General features: G+C 40.9%; 1 protein-coding gene across 1 annotated transcript in view; it reads right to left on the bottom strand.

Moving 5' to 3' along the window:
* The window catches only part of LOC137193617 (xenotropic and polytropic retrovirus receptor 1 homolog), a 41679-nt gene extending 27097 nt beyond the window's left edge, over positions 1-14582 (bottom strand). Inside the window, exon 1 of the mRNA XM_067604856.1 lies at positions 14145-14582. Within this exon, the coding sequence (XP_067460957.1) occupies positions 14145-14213 (69 nt within the window). The 5' untranslated portion in view covers positions 14214-14582. The remainder of the gene's footprint in view (positions 1-14144) is intronic.
* Positions 14583-16269: the final 1687 nt, after the last annotated feature.

Below are 16269 nucleotides of genomic sequence, written 5' to 3' on the forward strand. Positions count from 1 at the left end.
AGTAAATGCTAGTAGGACAGCAGGGACAGTCGCCCTCTTTCATCTACTCTGACTCAAGGGTTAGACAGTAGAGCGGTCAGTCAGTCAGTCAATGTTTCAGAATGCCAGCAGAGCACAAGACCACAATGCCCTCTCTGTGTGCCAGCCTGCCCGCCGACAGAGCGGGACAACACTGGCTTCTGCAGCAAAAAGCAGCAGAGCAAGTCAAGGTCATGCTATAGCCCACTCAGCAAGCCCATACTCACTGTTTCACCAGCGCAGCCACAACAACAACGTAAACGACAACGACAACAGAGATCAACAGCAGACAAGGCAAAACAACAGCAAAGACGTATAAAGAAAAATCAATAATAAGGCAGTAAGGTGATTCCTATCATCCAGTGTGTCTGCCATTGTTGATTTGGAAAACAGTCAAGTATGTATTAATTCCTTAAACACCAAAAATGACAATTAACCTTACAAATATAAAATATTTATGTGATAAACAAGATAATCAGGCCTGCAAAAAGTATTTACCAGGGCACACACACAGAGAGAGAGAGAGAAAGCTCTGCAGACATTCAGGGTTGCAATATGGACATGTAGTAAGAGCATATCATTGTGTTTTCATTGACTGACTATAAAAACACAGCTATAATCTGAGGGAAGAATTCAGGATCAATACAAAACTGTTTGACATTGTAATCTGAGAGATTAAGGCACTCAGCAGGTAGAGGAGATAGAGAAAAGGAGTTTTTCAAATGTTGCAAGGAATACAGTCTACTGCTGTCTTATCTGCTAACATTCCCATCAGCTCCACTGGCTTCACTCTATTTTCCTTCACCACCAAGAAAAACAGCTTCTTTTCACACACACACACACACACACACACACACACACACACACACACACACACACACACACAAATACAAATACACGCACGAACAGAGTAGAAGCTAAATCCCAAGGCAGGCTTCCTGTTTCTTTCTAATACCACTTTTCCACAAGGGACGCATGTTCAGCCCGCATTTCCCAACATGCTGTGTGGGAAATAGTCAACCTGTCAGACTGGGAATTACTTAGATGGGTGATCGTTATACAACATGAGTCAAACTATTAAAACTGCACTGCTTCCATGGAATATCGTGAATATCTTTATTTTGCTTTTGAAATCGTCATTTGTTAATCTGAATCAGAAGTTAAAGTAACTTGAATTGACCCAGATGTTTAAAGAACAACAAAGCCAGATGGAACATAGATTCTTTTAATATGACACTAATTTACGGTAACAGTGCTTTGTTTGCCAATCTAATGTCATGCTATCATCAGCAGCAAATACACACACATTTGGGTAATTACTGCAAAACCACACGATTTCCCACACATCTCCTTAGGCCCATAGGATGTGCGTGCATACGTGTGTGTGTGTGTGTGTGTGTGTGTGTGTGTGTGTGTGTGTGTGTGTGCAGTCGATAGGCTGGCTCAGCATGTGCTCAGGCGCAAGTTTCCAAAACAAAACACACGCAGCTCAACAGGAAGGAGGGCAGCTCTGCTTATCCTAACAGATTACCCTACTTCTGTCCTTTTCCCCTTCACTCTCTCCTTCTCTACCTTCACACACACACTCCTTCCCTCTCTCTCTCTCTCTTTGTCTCTCTCTGTGTCTCTCTCTCTATCTGTCAGCTTCTTGCTGGGCATTTTCTCCTCTCCCACACACACACACACACACCTCTACCTTGATCTAGACACATAACTTGTGGCAATCACCACAGGCAGACTGTTGCACCACAACAGCTGACCACAAATCTGTGTGTGTTTGTGTGTGTGTGTTTGCAACCCTTCTCTTGGTTAACTTTATTTTCTTTTTAATGTTTTCCCTCCATTTTCTTCTTTTTCCTGTCTTTTCTCATTTTCTTTTCCCTCTTTTGTGCTTATATTTACAATTTATTATAATACCACCTACTAAACATCTCTGCCCACTCCTCTCTTTTTCACTCTCCTGCCCCTTCTCCTAATCTCTTTTATACACCCCTTTTCCTCTCTCTCTCAGCCCCTCTCGCTTTTCCCTTAACCCCCCCCCCCCCCCCCCCCCCCCCCACACACACACACACACACACACACACACACACACACACACAAGGACACAAACACTTTATATCTTGACACCAAACTGTTAAGAGGATTACATGAGTCATAACTGGATTAAGCTTGCATTTGTTTTCTGTAAAAACCTCAGATCTCTACATTTTCTTTTATTTTTGTGTTACTGGTAGCTCCTCGTGAAGGTGCTGCAAAACAGACAAGAAGCCAGCTGTGTTTCTAAATGTCAAGCCTATTGAGAGCCTGATATTAAAAAAAAGCAAACAGTGCTCCCAAAGTCCTAACTAAAGGTTTTGGAGATTTTGTTTGTTGCAGGACGGTGATGTCACACTTTCTGACGCACTAATGATGCAAAATAAAAGCTAAAGCAGCGGCTTCACTCTGCCTTAACATGTGACTGAGCAATTCTCTTAACTATGACTATAAGTGGAAAACATGACTAAAAATAAAGACTGGGTTTAATCTTATGTTTATGCAAAGATGACTGAAACTGTCAGAAAACATGAATAACTTAATTTTAGCTATTGTTGACTGATTTATTGTTGACAATTTACCTGAACTGATATGCAAAGTATTACAGATAAGCGTGTCAATGTGCAGGTATCTACTGTACACTCACTCACTCAACCAGACACACTTGCTACACACACACACACACATTACACATTGCCCTGTTCCTTAAAGGAGTCACGCTACTCTTCTAACAGTACATTTCATATAGACGGCCTATGAAGAATGAGGAGAGGGATTATTCTGATGCACTAGTAAAGACTCAAAACAATTCCACCAGAAACGTAGGGTGTTTTAGTGCTCGCACAGTGTGCCAGTGAAAATCATTAGTAGCCCATTGATATTAATGATCGTGTGAAATTTTAGCAGCAGCGGCTCATAATTCTGCAGCAGCACATGAATGTAGGGAAAACTCTGCAATTAGGGAGTTAAATATTGAATCTATTTCTGCTTCTTTCAGTTATAATTTTCCTTTTCGTGCTGCAGTGCAGTGGCTCAGAGTTTAGTGATGTTGCCACAATGTGCTTGTCTTGAATCTCAGCCCAGCTGTTTTTCTGTCTGCAGGTTCTCTCAGCATCAGTGTGAGGTTTTTATCTTCTATGCTCCATCTTCCCCCACACTAAACACATACATGTTAGCTACTAGGAATCCTCCTGATACTGATACTGCCCTCCTGCTATACAGGCTTCACACTGCTCCTACAACTCAAGTAGGTCAAATGCAGGGCATACCTTTCCCTGTGCAAAAGAGCTCAACGAGTTCAGAATTTGAGTTTTGAGATCTTGGTTCTGGGTGAGTGAATTTGCAACAGCTTTTCAGAAATCAGTGTTTCAGTGGGGGTTTTTTTGTGTTGAGGTTAAGGTTTGACTTTATTTCACCCAGAGCTGTAACAGTATTACAAATGACTGAATTCAGTAAAGTCAGGAATTGGTTGAATATGCATTCACAGGCCCTTTTCACAAAAATACATGTGTATCACAGCAGGAAACTCACAGGTGTAAGTAATAAAATAAATGACGGCTGATTTCCATTTAGCTGTTTCAGTTTCATGGTGCTGGTGTTGTTTGGCTGGCTCACTGTCACACTGTGATGACTTACTGGGACACTTGAATAGAACAGAGCCATCGTTAATGTTATTAGTAACACCTGTGCTTTTCCAAATCAAACCGTCTGCTGTGAAAAAGGCTTATTTTTGCGATCACAACCGAGCTGCAACTAGTGATTATTTTCAATGTCAATGTATCTACCAAATATTTTATCAACTGATTGATTAAACATTTGCATTTTTCTGTAAATCATCACAAAACAGTGAAAAATGCCTACTTGTCCAAACAACACTTCAAAACAATTCTAACCCTAACCCTGGCCCTAACCCTAGTCCTAACCCTGGCCCTAGTCCTAACCCTAACCCTAGTCCTAACCCTGGCCCTAGTCCTAACCCTAACCCTAGTCCTAACCCTGGCCCTAGTCCTAACCCTAACCCTAGTCCTAACCTTAACCCTAGTCCTAACCCTAACCCTAACCCTCACACAAGATAAAGAAAAGCAGTAAATCCTCACAAGTGAAAAGGTGCAACAAGGTACTTTTGGTATTTTTGCTTGAAAATGAATTTAACCAATGATTCATCAAAATAGATACATTCATGAACTGTAGATAAAATACCATTTCCCTAATGAGATCAATCATGTTTAACTCAACTAAACTTTGGCCTAATGTGAAGTGGAAAAAACTGCTTTGTGTCCTTGTGAGTTTAATCTGAAGCAACTGTTAACTGTACGTCACTGCTGTAAATAAACCTATGAAAGTAATCCATACACTACTTAAATCTACTTAAACCTCTAGTAACACAGTCATGGGGATTAGGAGTATGCAATACTGTTCATGTTAATACAAGTAAGAATCTTCGCTATTGTGACATGTTGACATGTTTACATGATCACTACGTACAGCAGCAACACTCATGGTTGGGAGTGAATGTGATGTTGTTACAGGCTCTGCTGTGGAGGAGTTAGTTTCAAAAAAAATGGAACAACTTCAGTCATGTGGAGGTGGTTTGATAATATGATCATTAAGAGAAAAAGAGCAGAGGGGCTTCTCCACACAAAACACTCTGTCATGTAGAAACTACACTGACCGCAAGACACGTTGCACCAGGTTCTGATTCAGGTCGGGTGACAATGACTGATCACAACTGAGATCATGACATTGTATTAGCCAGAACAGCATGTCTCAACTGTCAGCCTAAACCTCAAATTAAAGAGTTTCCCACCGAGTGGCCTCAATAGTTTGTAATGTAATACAGTCTCAAGACATGTTGCATCTAGAGTATCAAATGAAAACATTCTCAGATCTTTGAAGCCACACCAGGAGCTGCTGAAGGGCGTTGTGATAAAATAACTGACTGTAGTAGAAGGTGACACAGCCAACAGAGGGAAATAGTACTTATTAGGGCTGCACGATGTATCGTTTCAGCATCGACATCGTGATGTGCGCATGTGCAAAAGTCACACTGCAGGACGGGCGATGTCGAGTAAGGCAAATGACACGTCATGCTACGACTTTTGATGTGCTCTGATGAAGGGGTGCACTTCATCAACTTATCAAAAAACCCTTCACCGGAGACCATAGTGAACTGATCAACGTGCATGTCTGCATATCAGCTACCTGTAAACATGCACGCCTCACGGCTACTGTCACAGATAATGTCGCCTGTATGCTAGAGGCTGAGATTCACTTACACCAGGTAGCTTTTGAGTGCGTGTATTCCTGTTCTCAGCGGCACCAACAGTTAAGCAGTCACTGTGTCCTAATGTTAGCAATATAGCTGTGGATATAGCAGTGCAGTGTATGTACAGTTTAGGCTATTTGTCAGTGAAAAATTGCTACAACTCCACAAGACCCAAGCCCAGTTCCTGTGTCTTGCTTGCCACCTCCTGATTAAAGTGAAGGGAGTTAGCCTCTGGTGGAGCATAAATGAGCTACACCTGGTGCCCATTGGAACCTGACCAGGCTTACTTAAGGTGGACTGACCTTTAAGGCCCCCTCCCCATCGCAATATATAACACAGAAAAGAAAAAAAGATATCTCGATGTCAGTTTTTTCCCCAATATAGTGCAGCCCTAGTGCTTCTATGGTCTCATTAAGCCTCAGCTCATAGGACGGGAGGCAGTGATGGGAATCCAAAAGAGACCTATGCATGTGATCTATGCACGTGTGTGTCAGTTTGCATGAAAAGTGAGTATGTGTAAGTATGTGATCCTTCTAATACCAGTCAGGTGGTAGCCAATGCTATCAGCACTCAGTCCTGGTCTTTCACATCCCTCTGACCTTTTTACCCATTTCTTCCCCTCTCTCTCTCTATCTATCTCTCTCTGTCTGTCTCTTTCACAATCTCACCAGGTTCAGATTTTTTATCATTCTCAGTCTCCATACAGTACCAGTCTGTTGTAAGAAGGTTTGTAGCAAGATTTTGACAATAATTCCTTTAGAAATGTCCAATTGTCTGCTCTTTTAATCCCTCTCTTCTGTCTCCATATTTCCTTGTATGGACATTTTCTTGAATTGAATTCTAGGTGAGTCACGTCACTCTGTCTACACTGACCTCTTTGTGTCTGTGTACATCTCTCCATCTATATTGCCCTCTTTTTGCTCTCTCTAACCCCCCCCCCCTTCTTTCCCACTCCTCCTCTACTATGTTCTATCCTTTGTTTTCCATCCTAATCAGATGATAAGACCAGCAGAATCAGCAGCTGTCTTCCATGACTGTATTCTGCTGAAGGCAGCACTACCAAGAAGCAACCACTGGACTAAAACACACAAACACACAGATAAAGACAGGGCTAAATATATGTTCAAGAAATGTGGAGGAAACAACCAGTGGGTATGTTTTGTAGGCCTGACTATCCAACAATCCACTGCACGCCAGTCAACAGCCAACTGTTTCATGTTGCAATCATCAAGTCGTTAAGTAGGTAAATATCACATAACCATGTGTTCATCAGTCACTTGTGAATATGTAATATCATATTAACTGGATGAAAGAAAAAGTCACTGGCAGGTGTAAATAATGGAGGCCAGACATGAACTCTGCTGTTTGTTCTTGTTAGCAGCCTGGACAGGTTGTTAATCACTGGCTCTTACACACACTGATGGATTTTCCACTAGCCTACTTTTCTATTTGTAAGTTATCCATCATGTGTTGAAAGTTCATACTGTTAACCCAGGGTTCATGGAACTGACACTATTTCAGCACTAGAGTGGGATATCATTTGATATGTTCTAATCAAATACTTGAGTTTTGTATGTATAGATACCAAAATAATACTTTTTTTTGATACCTACAGTTCATATATTTTTCATTGGATAGACTGAATCGAACCAGACATTTTACTGACAGATTTCAGTACTTCAGTAACATAAAAGTACTGAGTCTCTGGGTATGCTGTCAGCCCATTGGAGGCAACTTCTTAGTAGTAAATTTGGGAGTATTGACTTTACAAATTGAGTAGGGGTGCCTGAACGCAGCCTAGACCTAGCCTAGTCTAGCCTTTGGGTTTCAGTTAGCTACCACTGTTGTCTGTCAGCAGCTGAGTCTTCATATTTCACTTCTATATACAGTATACTTAGGTTATATGGTTGCTTAAATACTGTGTGCTAGTATAGCTACTAATGGTGGAGCTATTATATGGATGTTCATATGTTCATTGTTTTGACAGAACTTTTATGTCAGATTCATATATAAGCCCTGAAACATGAAAAGCCAAACTGAGAGAAAAAAATTCCACCTTTTCCACCACTGACCTCAGGTGGGAAATTAACAATAAAATGGCAGCAGGTTCATTATGAACTGTAATTAATTATGTACCTTGTAGGGCTGTCACTTTTTATTTGAAATGGAGAAAAAATTAATATTCAAACCATAATCGAATTCAAAATTTACAGTCTATAACAGATCTTTTGAAGTAGTTTACCTCGTGATCCAGCTGCATCTTTGACCTATCAGTAAACTAAAATAATCAATAAAAATGGATGAGGACGCTAGTAAGCAACATCATGCTGATCGTATAATCATGACACCAAAGCATCTGAGAAACAGTGTGTGGAAGTATTTTGGGAGTGACAGCGTAGGTGGCAAAATTACCAACAAACATACCAAATTTGTAAAAAGCAGCTGCCTTACTCTACAACGGCAATAAATATCAGGACTCAGCAGCTAGTAGTAGCTCACCTTGACTGACACAACACTATCTGAAGACACACAGTGCAGTTGTATGACACCACACAGGGAAATAATAAGACTACACTGAACAGTAAGATACTCTCTGACCACTGACAGATGGACATCGCTGGCCATATATGTGGTTATGACACAGTTAATTGTATCTGACACATATGGTTTATGGGTTACGTTTGAATGAATTACTTGTTAGTTAGACTTCTTGAAAACGTGACAGCGCCAGTACCTTTGAAGTATAATCTTTTAAAGCTCTGTAAGATGGTAAAATATATATTAGCTTTAGACGGTATTATATGCAGTATAACTCTAACTGACACTTTTATTGTCCATAAATAATCACACACACAAACTAAATGTTAAAATTGACTAGATAAGTAGCGTGGGTTAATTAAGTCTGTCAGTGTTGTTTCAACAGGCCCTTCTTGAAATGTCTGCTGACTTCAACAGTGACTGCAAGTAAAAACAGAGGATTGTTGATTCACCCTTATTTTTCTGTCTACTTCTTTATTCATCACTCTGACTGAAACCTGCTGCCGTCAGCAAAATAACTTCCCATGAACCAAGGCTGCTGAAGCTTGGAGTTTCCACCATTGCAGCTATGAACAGAGCTCGACAGCAGTGTAATGCTGACAAGAAAAAAATTAGCTTTTTTTATAAAAGAGCTAACACCTCAGGCCTATGGCATATGGAAATTACGTCACAAGGTGCTGCTGCCCGCTGCGTAGTACAGTAGAATGATGACCCTTCTGCTCCTACACCTAACAAACTATACATATATTGCAAGTGACATGCTGTGACTGAGTGGACATGACTCAGGCATCAATTTTTAAAATAAAAATGAAAATGAAAGGGTTGTTTTCTTGAGTCAATTAAAATCAGTGTCATGTTAAAACCACAGTGGAGAGCAATGACAGCAGCTGTAAAAAGGTATAAATAGAAGTTGAAGAACTCGTGAAAAGCTTCTGGCTAACAAAATAAAAACAACACTGTACAGTAGTACTGAGGTATTTTGTTGTGGTTGATTTATTGTTCAGATAACATTTTAAAAGGGGGACATATTCTGCACATTTCCAGGTCTATATTTATATTTTGGGGCTCTACTGGAATATCTATGATTTACAGTTCAAAAACTCTTTACACAGCCCCTCGGTTCAGCCTCTGTCTTTAACAGAGCGTTTAAGCTCTAGCCTCTTCAAGGCCCCCCTCCTGATGAGACAACTCTGTTCTGATTGGTTAGCTTCCTGAAGTTGTGTCTGGGCTGACTTCCAGCCATTCAGAGGTGAACGTCAACAAACTACAGTAGAAGGATTTCACTACTTTTTCTTTACTCAAAATGTCAACTTCTCAAACACATCCGTCCATGTTCAAGCTGAAGTCCAATCCGAAATATGAGAGTGGACGACACAAACAACACATGGAAGAACGTTAGCAACAACCTTAGCTACAGAGGGCTACAGAACGGACAGCAGTTTATGAGCATGTGTGACAAGCTGACATCAGCTCATTGGCCAAGTAGAAAAACACGCTGCAAACGTAGAAGCATTCACAGCAGGTTGAAGCCCTGGCTTTTGACTTGCAGGAAGCATTTCTACCCACGTTACCCTCAAGTTTTGGAACTTCTATCATGTTTAGCAAAGATATCATAACAGTATATCAATAACAGAAAACCTCAACAAGCATAATATGGCCCCTTTAAACAGGGTTGGATATCAAACCCTAAAACATTTTAAATAAAGAGTATGGAAAACTGTCAAAACTGACACTACCTAGTAAGATGCTTAGACTTGTTTACTTGTTCTTGGATCACATATTTCCAAGGATTTGTGTTGAGAGCATATTAAACGCAGACGCAGATGAGAATTCAGGCTTATTCAGTTCAACTTCAACGTTGGTACCTGTATTTAAATGTTTTGAACAAAACCCAAATAAACATAACTAAGAAAACACATTTAAATAGCAAAAATTAAAAAATGGGAATCAGTGACATCACTGGTTAGTGCTGTATGAAAAGGCAGCACTGTCGCTGTTCAGAAACATATTTTTCACAAATTTGTCATTAGGAGAAGTACCAATAATGTAATGACAGAGCTTTCTTGATATAAAAGGGAAACATTTTTTAATTGTAACAAGAGCATTTCAAAAAACTGGCAGCCTGGAGGTTTAATGTACCGACCATGAACTTCAAATCTGGCCGAGGACCTTTGCCAAAAAATGTTTCAAAAAAGGATTTGATATGTAGCTGTATTCTGCAGAAATAGATAAATGTGAGTATTTGAATAAATCAATCTTCAGGACTAATCAGATTTCAAATTGACTCACTGAAAATGAACCAAATTGACATTCTAGATGTTTACATATCAGGACTGACACGTCTTATAACTACCCACCTCCATTTGAAGACACAACGGGTAAAAGCAAACGTTAACGTTAAGACAACAAGACACTGGGGGTTTCTTATCTCATGGTGGCAGCTCTCTTGTCAAAGATGTCTAATCTCTGCAGGAAACACACATGGCCACAATGTTGCGGTAATAAGGTTAGCATAGCAGCGCTGTCACGATCCATTTCAGTGTATGTATAGTAATGTTGGCACCCCACGGCTGCTTCAATCCACCACTCCACTCGCACTAAGCCTCTATCTTGAGCTTCCGGTCTCATTTTGTGTCTGGTGCGTCTTTCTCAAGTTCTCTACAAGTTCTGTCCTTCCTGAGACAACACCTAAACACCTCAACATCAACTTGTCATTAAACATCCCAGGGCCTGACTGAGTGCTACAGCCATGTAGTCATCAAGCAGGTTTGTTTCAGCCAGTCAATGAGTCCGTTGAGTCATACAGATGACCATCGGGCATTTGTATTCTCACAGTTCCTGTCTAGTAGTCACGCTAGGAATCTGTCAGGCTAAATAAAGCTGTTTCCATCAGATATTTTTATTGGGAAATGCAGCCAGTCGGTCGGTCAACAATGTCTGAGTCTGTTCCATTGTCCAGACGAAATCTGGATATTTCACACATTTTTTGCAGATAAAACTCCAAGAAAAAAAAAAAGTTGCTCTCTGTTATAGTGGCCTAAAGACAGGCTCTGTAATGAAACATGGCAGGTTTGAAACAGCATTAAAACAAGACGCTGAGGGTGTTTGGTTGAGCATACATCACATCATGACAGTGCAGGCTATACCTCTGTTTATCTAACTGTCCTGCTAAGTGTCTGACCCCACCGCAGCTGCCATGAGAAAACATGACATGCATGAAACATCCCTGGTCAGCATGGGTCTGCAAACCTCACAGGCCTGGCTTCTACATCTTCACGGGACTAAAACTAACTGGGCTCAGGGCCAGATTTACAGCTGTGGTGGAACAACAAGCTACATCTGGTCTGCATCCAAACCCTGCAAGAGCGAGAAGAAACAGACTCCATGTGAAGCTGCTGCTGAAATAAGCGACACAAAAATTGTTGGGAGAGAATCAACGTTCTCACATACGGCTCCTCCAGGTAACGTCAGGATAACTTCAGGGTGGCGGTGCATGTGTGAAATCAACCTGAGCGTTAACCATGTCCCTGCCTGATTATCTTAAAGTATATTAAATTCTAACAAAAACCAATGTCACTGAAAATACACAAAAACTTGGAAAGAGAATTCCCAACAGCCAAACTCTACGGGCCAAGTTTTCTAATACACCAGAGGCAGTTTGGTTTGGTAATTACAGAAGCCGTATTGGTGGCTGTTTGGATCTCCAGAGCTGAGCTTATCTGGGGTGAATTCTAAAAAAGGTGGCAGGCTGATATAACACTGAACAGGGCTGCTGAAGCTGCTAAACAGACCGCATTTCTAACAGCAGGAAAAGACTTTTGGCTCAAAGCTTAATGTGACTGTGCCGCAAAAGGAACACAGAACTAAAACAATGTGTCAGAAGTGCAGAGGAGATGATTGATAGCTTTTAACTGAAGGCAAATAAGCTTCTGCTTCATTCTGAATGAAGCAACGGATAAAGAATCTAAGTAAATAAGATACAAACAACAGGCAAGACATTTGAAATAAATTCCAGATCTTCTTCATAACGTTTCAGGTTCGGGTAACCGACTAAGTGACACTGACTGAAAGAATGTGCTGCTGTTACACCGAGCTGTACCAATATGTGACTATGCAGCACTGGCGATGACTTACGAGAATACTGCAACTACCGTCACCAAACAATGCAGATAATGCTGCTCACAGGTACAGAGAGGGAGAGAGACCCTGGAAGCAGAAACACAATAGCTGCATTCCTGCAACACCCGATCTCACAGCACAGAAACACTGTAGTATTGTGTATAATAAGACCTCTCAGTGCAACTTTATAGCTTATTTATATACATACATATTGACACAGCCTGTAACAACAAATGATGAGTCAGTGAAATGTATTTTCCAGTCGTACATTGTTGCATTTCTTCCTGCTTGGCAATATAACAAGTAACTATAAAGTGACCATACAAGTGTTTTATAATTAACAAGATCCATGCTTGAATAGTTCTGAACAGTAAACTTTATGGTTCAAGTAGGTTTGAGTTCCAATAGACAGTTAAGTTCTGGATCTGGTTTATCTCTTATCAAATCTTTCATCGTGATTCGTTTTCTATCTGCAAAAATGCCAAATATTCCCTCGTTTCATCTTCTCAGTTGCTTTTCTTTGTCCTATGTGATGGCAAATTCAATATGTTTGGGTTTTTGTTCACTTGCCAAAAGGACAAAAAAAGAACTTTTGGCTGTTATCTGGTTAATGTGCTCTCTGCAAGCCAGCGTCTGTACTCGACTAAAGATTGTTTAGGAAGAAAAAGAAACAGCGCTCTGGGAAGGGCTGGATATACTCCAAAACGGACACAGACAGCGGACACAAAAGTGGTTCTATTTATACTGCCGTGGTAGTTAAATTTTGGGCTGCACAAAGAGGGTCCACATGCCCCCCCACCACCACCCCCCTCCCACCCGCAGACATTGGGCAGATGACAAAATTTACAGCTGTGCGGAAGTGGAAAGTCAAATTTGACCTAACACTTTGTGATCATGCAGTTCAACAAGACCAACAGAGCGGTGAATTTTGGAGAAAGTAGCTCCTGAAAAATGAAGTTGCAAAGTAAGTAGGTTACCGCTGTTACTTCAAAGTGTCAGATACATATTCAATCATGTCGCATTCTGGTTGTGCAGCATCAAAGGTTGTGCACGTTCATTAGGCTGCCAATCAAACCAAAATCAATTTTTTCTCTTCTCAGCCAACTATGATTGGGGGTTTTAGTGAGTTTTCTTATTTACTTTAGTTACAAATGTTGAAAGCTGAATCTAAATTAGTTCATTACAGGATTTACACAATTCCTGCAGAACCATTTATGGCCAATATTACCTCCTTGTCCCAACGGACTGTGTAACAGAGTGTGCCTTTTGCATTACACAAACTACTGTGAACTGACTACAGATTGATTACTGGTAATGTAATTTGTCCAGCAAGCAGACCAATTGTGTTCCAGCTGTGAAGGTCACTTCGACGTTAGATATGGGTTAGTTAAGACTTATGTAGGAACTGTCATTACCTCATGATCAGCACCATGGTGCAGCTGCGTTTGGATATACTGTATTGCTATTCTTGTCTTCCAACCCAGACATGTTGGCAAATATACTAAGAGCATCCTGGACATTTTTTTTTTTTTTGCATAAATGCAAAATCTTTATTTGAATTTTAAATAATTTGTTTACACTGTCCGCTCAAATTTTAGGCTCATAAAGATAAGAGCTGAACTGCCTGATTTAAAGGTTCAAAGGTTGCAGGGTGAGCTGTCAGCGGCTCTCCATCCTGATGTTCAAACAGCAGCAGGACAGAGCTGGGCCAGCATTTGAGGACAGACAGAGGGGTTAACAGGCGCAAAGATTAACTAGCTCAATAAATGATGACTCAGCTAAATGCCTTTTGTCTCCAAAACACATTCCAAGCAGCTTGTGAGGACACACACGCGCACGCACACGCACACATACACACACATAGAGACAGGGCTCTGCTGTAGCTTGACGTGGGAACCTGCAGAGCAACAAAACAAACCTAGCTTGTGTAGTTTGCTAGCTAACACTGGTGGGCTGCTGTTTGATTTACGGACGTAACAAACGAAGCAGTTCCTCTCTTCCTGTTGTAACGTAACGACGATGGGAGAGTGAGCGAAAAGGAAGCCATCTCCATCTCTGTCCAAATGGTTATAAACAGAAATAACCGGTGTTTAACTGGAGAGACATCTAAGCTATACCGTCAGCTAGCTACGGGCTAACAGAGAGCAGGTTTAATGTGAAGCTGGCTTACCTCATACTGGATGTACTGTTTTCTCCACTCCGGGGTGATGTGAGCCGACAGATGCTCTGTGAATTTCATTTTGACGATTCCCCGGCTGCTTACTGTGAGCTGGACCTCAGCTGGGCAGCTGAAGGTTTAGCTGAGCTGCTTCTCAAACGTTACACAGAAACTCTCATCCGAAGATTACGACCAAAGACAGAGAGATGCCCTTTTTTGTCCTCACGTTACCGGCACATATTTCTGTCGTTTTAGACACACTCGACGAAGCGATTGTGGAGGCACATCTTAGCTAAAGAAAGATATTTCAATCTCGTTTTATCTGTAGCGCCAATGTCACCTTATAGCGATTATTTTGTGGTAAACAGGCTGAGAGAGCTGTCGCTAGCTGCTTCTTGCTATCTTTCTCCTCCTCTCTCTGTCGTCCAGCCGCTACCTCTCCCGCTACCTTCACGTGCCGTCGGACGTATTAAAACCAATCAATCTTGGCGAGGGGTGGCATCGTCAGACAGTGTTGTTCCACCAACCAGCACGGCGAAACTGGTCGTTTTAAAGATAATGGTGGGGCAATACGCTGTCTGTCATAGAAAAGGGTGGGGTATATACATTTTTTATATATAGGCTAACCCAGGAGATGCTGTCATTTAAAGCCTTGTTTCAGTTTTACTCACACATGACTGATATGTTATTCATCAACACACAGTATTTTTTTCTGGTTCACCCTGCTTTGCTAGATTTTGTTTGTGCTTCAACGACATAGATCACTTCTCCTCAGACAAAAAAGGCCGTGAAAATGTCTGAATCTAGATTTAAAGAATCCTCTCGTCCGTGGTGGTAAATTCAAAAACCTCCTGCAGCTGCTTCACATTAAAAGCCTTTCACAAGTATCTCTATCCGATAACATTTTTGACTGTCTGAATTATAATAATCGGTACTTGCTTCAGTGGACCTCAGTATCTATATAATACTTCTCAGTCCTGTGCCTATGATAAACTTAAAAATACCGTAGGTTCCGTCCAAAGTCTTTTAAATTGTTTTGAACTCTGTTTTCTCTCAGCTGTGTTTATAGCTTGCGTTTCAGAGAACAACCCTTGTCAACTCAACTCAACTCAAATTTATTCATAAAGAACATTCAAAAACAACAGGACCAATGTGGCTTCATCGCTACGTATTCCGACGACACTTGAATGTCACATACGTGACGTCGCCAGCCACCTTTGGGAAAAGATGACGTAGATGTACTGTAAATCGTCTTTGTAAGGCAGAAATTCAGGTGGAAAGTTTCCATCACATATCCTCCGTGTTCTTGTGCTTGACTCAGTGAGAATGTAGTCACGAGACAGAAATAGACATATGTGAACAAATGAACCCTAAAACTGCAATTACCTTGATTTTTTTAAATGATTTATATATGACGTTTAAGTGGGAAGTACAGGAAATGACTGTGATACCATTAGATGAATAGGTTCAAAGCCTCAGAGAAGAAACATGCTCACCATGGGGGAAACTGCTGGAGAATGATGAATGGACCAGGAGCAGCATGTATTTCCAATCAGTCAGTTTTGTAGCCTGAATAGATTGTTATTGTCCTGAGCTTGGATATGAATTTAACCCTTTGACAGCAGTGGGAAGTAACTAAGTACATTTACTCAAGTACTGCACTTAACTACAATTTTGAGGTACTTGTACATTACTGAGTATTTCCATCTGATGCTACTTAATACTGCCACTCCACTACATTTCAGAGGGAAATATCGTAGTTTCTACTCCACCACATTTATTTGACAGCTTAGTTACTTTTTGGCTTTTGATGTCTTACAAAAAGCAGTGTGTAGTCACATTTCAGATGTCGATGAGTTGTTAACAGCTCCACCAAATGGTGATTTTCCCTCTAAACCTCTCACACTTCTCAACCGAAAACAGATTTGTGAATCAGAACTTTGTTTTTTCTTCTTTCCTCTCCCATTAATCATCTCACGACCCCTCAGATTTATCTGCTGACCCTTTGGAGGGGCCCGACCCCTAGATTGGGAACCATTGGACTAAACTAGCTAACTGTATATAAAGTAGTGTAAACTAGCTCCACCTCCAGCAGCTACAACAGTAACATGCTGCTCTAACACTGATGCTTCACTAT

The sequence above is a fragment of the Thunnus thynnus genome, chromosome 12, assembly GCF_963924715.1.
Source record: "Thunnus thynnus chromosome 12, fThuThy2.1, whole genome shotgun sequence".
NCBI lineage: Eukaryota > Metazoa > Chordata > Actinopteri > Scombriformes > Scombridae > Thunnus > Thunnus thynnus.